Here is a 10,825-nt window from a genome sequence, read left to right as displayed (position 1 = left end):
ATTAAATTTAGTATTTGTTAAGACTAAGTTACAAAGTGGGTTTCAAATGGTGCTAAAATCTTGTATGAACTTTCATTAAAGGCCAATATGTTCGGAAATGGATTTTCCTGTCAACATAATACCAAATTATGTGTTTACAAAAAAAAAAAAAAAAACAAAAGTTCAATGCGATGATAGATACCTGGTTCATTTTCGGGTGAATTCTTATCAAGTATGTTTCTATGTTTTGTTCATTTGTTGTATCAAACAGCAGAATCAATTCATTTTCTCAAGCTTATTTTTTTTCTCTCCATTTCCATTATTTGTTCAATTCAATTCTAATATTTTGTTTTTCACAAGCCACTAACCTCTCCATAGGCAGCAGGCTTAAAATAGACATCCAAAAAGTTTTTGATTGATCACGATACACAACTTTATCTTATCAATTTTTTCATTATAGTAACTTATTCATGATCTTAACAAACAACCAGTGATCCAATATATTATTTTTAATCAAATGCTGCTTCAACTCAAGACTCAACATCTTTTTGTGTCAAACTTTTTAATTTTTATCATAGTAAAATACCATGTTATATATATATATATATATATATATATATATATATATATATATATATATATATATATATATATATATATATATATATCAAAGAGTTCCTTATTATGTTGAAGTCTCTAACCAATTTTTTTAGAAGCTAACTGTTTAGTTAATGTAGGACTTAGATGCTGCTGTCTCTTTTTTTATTTAGTGGAGTTAACATTCTTAACATCATACCCAAATGAGAAAAATGTCAAAGAATTGGAAGTTGTTGGGAAAGATGTCCACATAGGTAGCAAGAAGCAAAGTCATTATTGAGGTGACAATTACAGATCTTTCAAGGAAAATATAACATATTCTTTTTGTTGATTGTGCATATGTGTTGTTTATTTGATATAAGTAAAAAAAAAAAGTAAAACTCATGAGATGTTTGGATGTGTTTTGGTACTAATGATATTGATTTATAAACGTTTAAATTTTTTGAACTAACACACTCTAATTCACGTTATTTATATATTCAAATAAAAAGTTTTACACTTACTATTGTTATTGAAAATAAAACGGAATTAGAAATTTACCCGTCATTTATTGTAATATTAAAAATAATTTCGCTATAACTTTATAAAAAGATTGTCTTCCGTCTGCCATTTAGTAATTTTAACCATTAGTTCCCTAGATAATTATTATTTTTGCCTAGACGGAATATTTTAAAATTATATATTATATATTGTTTGAATTATTTAGTATCTAGTAATCACTCCTTAAAATCCCAAAAATACAAAAAACTTAAATCAAAGTGGTGCAGGGGAAAAGAAGGTAACAAAGAGGGGGAGAAGGGTTTGAAATAGATTGGGAGGAGACGATCACTTCATCCCACATCGCCTGCTAATAGAAAAGAAATGGTTTTGGAGTGCTTATATAAACCAATCAACTTGTAGTTTGAAAGGCACGCAGCCATGTGGTGATCACAAAGCGAACTATTCTTTCGCCTTTTACTAAAGAATACCGTGTGCTCGCCATTTATAGTGGCATACGCTTATTTTTGGAGAGTCCCTTTTATCTTGAAGGGCTCCAACCAATTCTATTAGTTTAAATTTTTCAGTTCAATTTAACAGATATTTTGCATAAGTTGGACTATTCTGATAGCCTATAGCTTCAATATGCAATTTGAACAGCAAGTGCAATCATAACTTTTACATAGAAAAATTATCTACAATTTTAATTTAAAAGCACAACCAGTTATTGATTGATCTTATACTTCTTCGTTATTTTTGACCTAAAATTAGAGCGTGGTTCTTTTTTACCTTGAAAATCATCAAAAGGGTTTATAAGAAAGTGGGTCATGAAATTCTGACCAGATATATCTAACTCTAATGGCCTTATTTGAACATGAATTATTAGCGTTTCTGGAACTCAAAAACAGCTAGCTTTTATGACAATTAGGTCACTGTGGATTGGTAATGATCATCAAACTTCCGCAATTTACATAATTCGATCAAATGCATTGTAAACTTGTGTGACAAAGCATGGAGGGAATCTAAATTTGCATTGGTGTTTTATTTATAACTGGATCAAAGCCTCAAAACATGCAAAAAAGGTGAAAGAAGAAACTCTTTATGTATAGGAATCATGACAACAAATTTTGGAAGGAGAAACTATTAACTTATAGGAATCATGGCAAAAAATTTAGAAACTTGGAGGCAATTTGGGATCAAATACAACATCTAAAGTTGCAGTCATCCAAATCCCACTCTAGTAAATGAAGGAACACGAGAAGCGTACATCATCTATGCTTGAAACTTTAGGAGGTGCAATTTTCCGACCACTTGAAGGATGGATCCAACGGCTTGTAATCCTCTTATCTAAGATTTCATATTTATTGCAAAGTTAACCACTTTGCCAACTTTGACCCCTCTGGCCCTCTCTTCTTCTCCTTTCAAGCATCTCATCAAGCTACATAACACAAAATTACATGTATAGAACATTATTCATGATATATAAGAAGTTAGAAGAAATTGGTTTAAAATGGAATATCTAATTCTGGATTTATCTGTGGGATTATCTTTTAACAACCGTCTTATTAAAGTGGAATAGCTTATTGTGAATATCCAATATCTCTTAATGCAAGGGGAAAAGGGCTTGAAGGAAAAATTTAGGTAGGGGGTTCATCACACATCGACTTCTTAGATAAATCAGAAGGCCTCGAATTAAGTGAATACATAACAAATCAAGCAGCTGGGAAGGAAAAGACAATCGTATATAACTAACTTTGCTTGGACTTAAGACTTTTAGCTAAGCATCAGTGTATTATGAACATAAAAATAATAGAGCTAGTCTCACTATTGTTTAAATCAGTATTTATTAACCTCCTTAATTTAAAAAACGGAACTGCCAAACTGGACATCTTACAAATGACTAGGAACTCATGTTATTTATGTTAAAATAATAATAAAAAAAACGTTACGAATCTTGTGCTTATTATTAGCGGTGAAGGCGGAAATCTGAAAACATGCATTAACATTAAGATTCAATGTTTGAACTCTAAATGCAAAACCCATTTAGAATTATTTGGCAAATGAAATGAATGAATGTTTGCAATTATCCGTTCCACCTATATAGATTGTAAAGGTACTTCAATTTTTTTTCGAGATAATTATCTAACTAAGTTACAATACAAAATAAATAAGAGGTTTTTCTTTTCACACCTTCTTTGAAGTCTATATGATTATTTTATTTGTAACTCGATCAAAATCTCTAAGAGTCAAAGCTGATAGTGAATCATGTGTTCTTACATACATGTCATCGATCTCACAATAATAAAACATAAACTAGTCTGAAATATAGAAAGTGATAGGCAAAAAAGAAAGGACTCAAACTCAAATCCATATACAATTCGTACTCATTAATACTATATAAGCAAATAACAGGAGGAATGGTGCATCATCTCATGAAAGCACTTTCTGTACCTCATCTGTGACATCTTGTGGCAGTTTTTCTTCATCAAGGTTTGCAAGTAACAAGTAAGTAATACATAAGACATGATAGATGATAATTAAGTTGGCCAATAAATTAGTTGGTCAAACTAACAAAAACCCACTTAATAAACTTATCACATATCAAGGTGACCTGAGTGCTTTATTCACACTTCACAATTCTCATTTGCATGTCATAGAGAATCAGTTTTCCATTAATAACCAGTTGCATGCATTATCAAAAGTGAGATTAAATGGAGAATCACACAACCAAGATAAATACATAATTTTGTCCATCTGCCCTGTACTTAATTTTGTAAACCCATTTGCAGCTTATGGGTTTCTTTCCTTGGGGTAAATCTGTAATAACCCATGTGTCATTTGCAATCAATGCCTCAACTCTTTGTCCATGGCTGCTTTCCATTCTGGAATAGCAACAGCCTCTTCATAAGATGAAGGTTCATGCATTTGATCAATATTTTTGATTAAATTTTGGCTATGAGAAGAAAGAGCTGAAAAACATATGGAATTCTTTGTTTGCATTGATGTCACAGAATGCATACAAGCAGAAAAATGTGCACATTCATAATCATCCAAATATGCAGGAGGTCTAGAATGTCTTGAGGATCTTCGAAGTTCTTGTTGAGATGATGAAAACGGAACATAATTGGATGTGGTGAGTGGGGCAGTATCAGATGAAGAGGGAACAGAAGATGATGAAGGTGATACAGAATCATTATTGACAGGAAAATCACAATAATCCATTGATTCTTGAGCAGGAAACATTGGAATGGATTTGGGTTTCATGGAATGGAATGGGAAAATATTCTCATGAAAATAAACATCTCGTGAAATTACCACCTTCTTAGTGTCTAAATTGTAAAGCTTATAAGCTTTCTTTCCAAATGGGTATCCAATAAAAACACAAGGAGAAGCTCGAGGGGTAAATTTGTCCCGATGTTCTTTAAGCGTACTCATAAAACATAAACACCCAAATGCTTTAAGGTGAGAATATGAAGATTCTGTCCCAGTTAACTTCAAGAAAGGAGTATCACCACTTAATAATTTTGTTGGAAATCTGTTTATGAGATATGTTGCCGTGAGTACACATTCCCCCCAAAAGGCAATAGGAAGATTGGATTGAAAAAGAAGTGCTCGAGAAGTTTCCAACAAATGTTTATGTTTCCTCTCAACAACTCCGTTTTGTTGAGGAGTACTTCTACAGCTAGTTTGATGTAAAATGCCTTTTCTTGAAGAAATAAAGATGCTTCTCTACTTGAACCAAGTTCAAAAGCATTGTCTGATCGGATGGTTTTAATTCTTGTCCCAAATTGATTTTCAATTAGTGCAATAAACCCTTTTAATACTTGAAAAGCATTACTCTTTGTGCTTAAAAGATGCGTCCATGTAGAGCGTGTAAAATCATCGACAATTGTTAAAAAGTAAGAGTAACCATCATAAGTTTTTGTATTATATGGACCCCATGTATCGATGTGTATAAGCTCAAATGGAACCTTAGAACGAATGCAACTGTGATGAAATGGGAGTTTGTGCTGTCGAGCTTTGGGACAAATGTCAAACAAAATCAAGATCAACATTTTCTTTGTTCAACACATTCAAGGTTTTGATCTTATACATGGGTAAATGACCTAGCCTTTTATGCCATAAAGAGGCATTATTGTCATTGGAAACAGAATTACAAAGAGAATTCGAAAAAATGACAAAGGAATCTAAAGAAATTTTCGTAGAAACAGACATAACTCGACTCTTATTTGCTTCTTGTTTGGAATGAACAAAGTACAACTCAGCATGATGTTTACCAAGAACCAGAGGCCTCTTCAGAGAAAGGCCCTGCAACAGAAAACAGTAGTGTTCTGAAAACATAATGAAAGATTTAAGATCTCTACATATCTTGCCAATAGACAGAAGATTGTAACGAAACATAGGAACATAAAGAACGTTGTGTAAAACAACTTCTTTAGTAATGCGAGTGCTTCCAACTTCAAATGGAATAGTCTTTTCACCATTAGGAAGAGTGATATGATGTGGAATATGAAGTTTGCGAATTTGAAATAATAAGGATTTATCAAAACACATATGATCACTTGCTCCTGAATCAATGATCCAGGAAGAAGTATCATTTGTGATGTAATGACATTTAGTTGCATTGAAAGGAGAAAATGTGTTACCAGCAAAGTTAACACTTGACTGGGGATGATTAGTTGATTCCTGATGCTTTGAATCTTGAGAATTTTGATCACCACTTGGCATTTTGAAATTGTTCAACATTGAGATGAATTGTTGATATTGGTCATTAGTTAACTCAGGTAAAACTCCCTTTGATGAAGAATCTTCAGCAACAACACTAGCAGCCACACTTCATCCCTTTGTGAACTTGAACTCTTTTGGGAAACCAATTAGACGGTAACATTTGTTGATGGTGTGGCCTGTTTTCTTACAGTGAGTACAAAACAAACTTTTCTTATTCTCATAACTAGGTGTGAGACCCGTGTATTACACGAGTTGATTTAAAAAAAGATTAAACATTAAATTAATAAATAAATAGAAAATATTTTTTAATTTACAACTTTTAAAATAAGAAAGGAAGAAAACATATTTTTTTGAAATTTAATATCATATATATGATATTTAATACTTTACATATATAAATATATGACTTTAATTTTAAAAATTGAAACAAATAAAAAATTGACAACTGGATAATATTTATTTCAAAAATTCTTACAAAATGACAAGTGTCAAAACTCATTAGAGATTGACATGTGGCAAAAAAAACCTTCATTTATTAAGGAGGATTTGGTTTAGTTTGATAACCTCCCATTCTTACATTCATTGAGGCAGAATCATTCATAAAAACAGATGAAGATTGAACTTCTCTCTGTTTTTCATCTTGAATTAGTAATGCATAAGCTTGTGCAACAGATGGAAGAGGTTTCATCATCAAGATAGAACCTCGAATTGAACCATAATCGCTCTTAAGTCCCATAAGGAACTTAATGAGTTTTTGATTCTGCTCTAATTCACGTAATTTGTGTGCAGCTCCACAGGTACAAGAAGGAATAGAAGAAAGCGCACTTAATTCATCCCAATTTTCTTGAGTTTAGTGAAATGTGTAGCAAGATCATTAGTACCTTGAGATAAGTCTGAGATTTCCTTTTGAAGTTGATAGAGTTTCGCTCCATTAGATTGACCAAATCGTTCTTCTAGGTCATTCCAAATCTCGTAAGCAGAACATGAATACAAGACAGATTCAGCGATATCGCTAGCAAGAACATTGAGAATCCAAGACGTAACCATGTCATTGCATCTCTGCCACAATTCGAATTTTGGATCGTTGTTGTCTGGTTTGGGGATTTTACCATTTACGAACCCAATTTTGTTCTTCGCAGACAACGAAATTAACATTCCTTTGCTCCACGATCCAAAGTTATAACCATCAAATTGTTTAGAAACTAACAACATGCCGGGATGATCAGACGGATGAAGGTAAAGAGGATCGGAGAAATTTGGACTTGAATTCGAATTTGAAGTTGAGTTCGTTCCATCATTTGAAGTAGCCATGATTGTGAAATTGATCAAATCAAAAGAATGAACAGATGATAGATTGAATGCAGAATTGATAAGATGAATCAGGAATCAGAATTGCTCTGATACCATGTTGATTCCTGAATGATGAAATGAAGTACAGAGAGAAAAAGAATATGTTTGAACATTTTCACTGTATTGATTATGTAAGAAGAGTTACAAAACAGATTATATACAAAGTTCAAACTAAACAGAAAAATTAATCATCTAACTGCCTAACTAATTCACTAATCAGCTTAACACACGTGTCAAAGCATAAATACCAACATAAACAAATAAATAAAAGGTATTGTATAAGTCTTTTGGACTTCAATCATAAATTGAGTCTCTGCGGCACTTCTACATTGACATGTTTCTCGAGATAGACGCATTTTAACTGATAAAGCTTGAGTACATGTACTTCAGATAAAAATGTATTTTAACTGATAAATCTCAAATGGACTTAATCATTGAGTACATATATCTTGATAATAGTCATCATAGGTGATAAGTTGGCCAATAAATTAGTTGGTTAAACTAACAAAACCCACTTAATAAACTTATTACATAATTCAAATGTCGAGTCCTATCTATATTCATAGTGCGTTCATAATAATGATTTTTCATTGAGAATCAGTTTCCCATTAATAACCAGCTGCATGCATAATTAAATCTATAATGTAATACATATACACAGCGGCAGACACATAATACATACTAGGTGTTGTCGAGGTTGAAGTAGACGTTGCCGGTGTAGGAAAAATAAGTAAAAAATATCAAAAAATTTTCCAACATAAAAAGTAGGTGTTGTTGCCACTGCATATACAAGTTCCTTAGATGTAGAACTTAAACTGTGTGTATATATAATGAAATCTCTAAGTCATTTTGCACACTTTTTGAGTGAAAAATGTGAATTATCCAAGTCATTTAGGGTTGCAAACAGTTGGTAAAAATGACACTAATATGGCTATTTATACCAACTCAATCGGTTGACCAAGTCATTAAACTACTTTGATGGTCGAGATTAATTCAACCCATAAATGGGTGGCCCATATCAAATGGTGTTCCTTTAATTATCCATTGGTATTTTTTATGTTCTTAGATCCATCAATCCTAATAAATGAAAATGATTTGTGCCACATGTCGTGTTTCTATGCATTTGCTACATGTAATTTTATAGTTTTTTTGAGATTAATAAAATACACATGTCAGATTATAGGATTTTTCAAACTTATAAATTAAAAATCCACATAATACTTATATTTAAATTAAATATGGAATGTATTAAATGTTTTAAATGATACAAATGTGCTGGTCAATTCCAATTAATATGACTTCTCTCATTCCTTATTGTAAGTCCTAAAAAAACGATATCCACTACTATCTTCATCAAATCTCATTTGAGTATCCGACAACCACCATCTTTAATCACAAGAAAGTTCATTACAAACATTTAAACATTTTATGATTTTCTTCCCATTTGTTGCATACTTTAATCTATAGTTTTGTTAATGTTTGTTTACACTTATAATTTCGTTTTTTTTTTGGTAGTTATTCGGTCATACTTGAGAATCGTTTTGAAGATCCTACCACGTTTCTTCCCCACACTCATACTTACCCAATAATAGATACACTTTATCTCTCCCTCTTTCCCTCTCTACACATAAAAATTTTAAGTTAAATTATCTCCTTTGTTTTCAACCTCCCTAATATTATCCCTGTTTTCTCAATTCACCATTTCGGGTTCTTGCTTGCTTTCCAGTAATCCTAGTTTCAAGCTTCTAGGATTGCTGATTTCTACATACTTCCTCCTTCTCACAGTTCACCGTGGAATCAAATGAGTCACTTTATAGATGTCAACAATAAGTTTGGAATCAAATGAGTCACTTTATAGATGTCAACAATAAGTTCAATATTGATATACGATAGTATTTATATTAATAACAACAAATTAAAATGTATTGATATTATGTTATTTCTTGCTACCGTGCACACTGATGAAGATGCCTAAGTGAACATGTCATGATAGAAATTATTAAACGAAGAGAAATGTGTGATGATGCCTAATAGGTGTTTGATGGAATGTATTGGGGAATATGTAATATAGAAAACCGAAAGAAATTAATTAATGAATTGGATAAAAATAATGGCTACCGAGTTGATGTTCTCATGTATTTTTAGCCTTTTCCATCATTCCTTTATGATGTGGTGGAGCAAAGTTCACCATTTTAGTGTAAAAAATAATAAAATATATGAACTATTTACTTGCTGGTGACCGTCTCCTTTTGTTTGCTCATCAGAAACATGGTATATTCTCATATATCCTTACAGTTGGTGAGACGGAGGAGAGGCAAAGGCTCATCAGTGCTATGTGTGGTGCAACCATTTGTCTTCCAGTGGTTATCCAGGCTCACAATTGCAATTCTCATCCCAGATTCATTTTATCGAAACTTTTACTTACACCATTACTAGTTATGGTAGTTTCAAATAGTTGGATTTAGTCTTTACTAATCAGATGACATGTTTTTTTATATGTGCTCGGAAAAATGATGATTATGGATGGTACCAGCTTTGAGAAGCATTAAAACTAATTTAATAATTCTGAATCCGGAGGTAGCTCGGATTCCATATTTTCAATTATTCGGAACAAATCGATTGTATTTTCATTTGCTTTTGAATATTGTTATAAAGTTATATTGATCTTTGTTCCTAAACGGAATGAAAGATTTGAAGATATCCATTTATATCAACTGTATTTTTTTTTTAAAATTTATGTAAACCAACTAAATATTATGGGAAATGTGTATCTTTCTTTGTTTTATCTAGATTTTTTTAGCATCGTCATTTTGTTTTTAACCATAATGGCAACATACTTTTACTTTTAACCCATCATATCATCATATTTTCATTTTAACCCATAATACCAGCCTACTTTCATTTTTAACCCATCACAACATCTCACTTTCATTTTAAAGTTTCTAGGTTATTTTTACTTTGTCAACAATATAGTACACCAAGCTAATAACTTATGCCGGTGGAGTTTTCATTTAGCTTGATCTTGAGAGCAACTTAATTCCTTCACTCTATCCTAATTAATTTGAATTTGCAAGTATTAAAGTACTTACTTATTCATGATTTCGATCGTATTTATTTTGAAATTTTACTTTAAAATGCTTAATGTTTTAATCAACCCGAATAGTATACGGGTCTCATACATAATATTTTAATGTAAGCAAACTTTCAAAAAAAAAAGATTCTTTAAAACCTTTTTTAAGATTAAAACAATTTTCTTCTTATATCTTATAAAAGCTATATATTTACATTTTACAATAAAAACTTCTTTTTAATATAAAAATCTCCTTATTAGTATAATTTAACTTTAACCTCTAATATTGTCAAAAATGAGATTAAATGGAAAATCACATAAACCAAGATCGGTAAATAAATAAATAAATAAAGATCTTTTATAATTCTTTCGGATTTCAATCATAAAACGAGGCTCTAAGACACTTCTATATTGACATGTTTCTCGAGATAAAGACGTATTTTAATTGATAAAGTTCAAATGGGCTTAATCGTGTACTCGAGATAAAAACGTATTTTAACTGATAAAGCTCGAAAGGACGGTTCATATCTTAAGATCATAGTTAGTATCCTAAATATCTCAATATAGATCTTGCTTCAGATAGATCATAGTATGATCGACAATATTTTTCGTTTGTAAAAACTT

General features: G+C 31.3%; 1 protein-coding gene and 1 non-coding gene across 2 annotated transcripts; one reads left to right on the top strand and one right to left on the bottom strand.

The window, feature by feature from the left end:
- Positions 1-1,490: 1,490 nt before the first annotated feature.
- Positions 1,491-1,609, top strand: LOC145118241 (U5 spliceosomal RNA). The gene has a single exon (XR_013713201.1). It is a non-coding gene; the product is annotated as a U5 spliceosomal RNA (small nuclear RNA).
- Positions 1,610-6,316: 4,707 nt separating this feature from the next.
- Positions 6,317-7,092, bottom strand: LOC145113439 (uncharacterized). Its single transcript, XM_079049531.1, has 2 exons — positions 6,663-7,092; positions 6,317-6,570 (listed from the first exon to the last, which is right to left on the bottom strand). The coding sequence occupies exons 1-2, from the start codon at positions 7,090-7,092 to the stop codon at positions 6,317-6,319; spliced, it is 684 nt and encodes a 227-aa protein (XP_078905657.1).
- Between the last annotated feature and the right edge of the window lie 3,733 nt (positions 7,093-10,825).

The sequence above is a fragment of the Lactuca virosa genome, chromosome 5 (assembly GCF_052849685.1).
Source record: "Lactuca virosa cultivar CGN04683 chromosome 5, Lactuca_virosa_CGN04683_v6, whole genome shotgun sequence".
NCBI lineage: Eukaryota > Viridiplantae > Streptophyta > Magnoliopsida > Asterales > Asteraceae > Lactuca > Lactuca virosa.
Note: the sequence above shows the minus strand (reverse complement) of the source record. Positions and strands in the feature narration are given on the sequence as shown.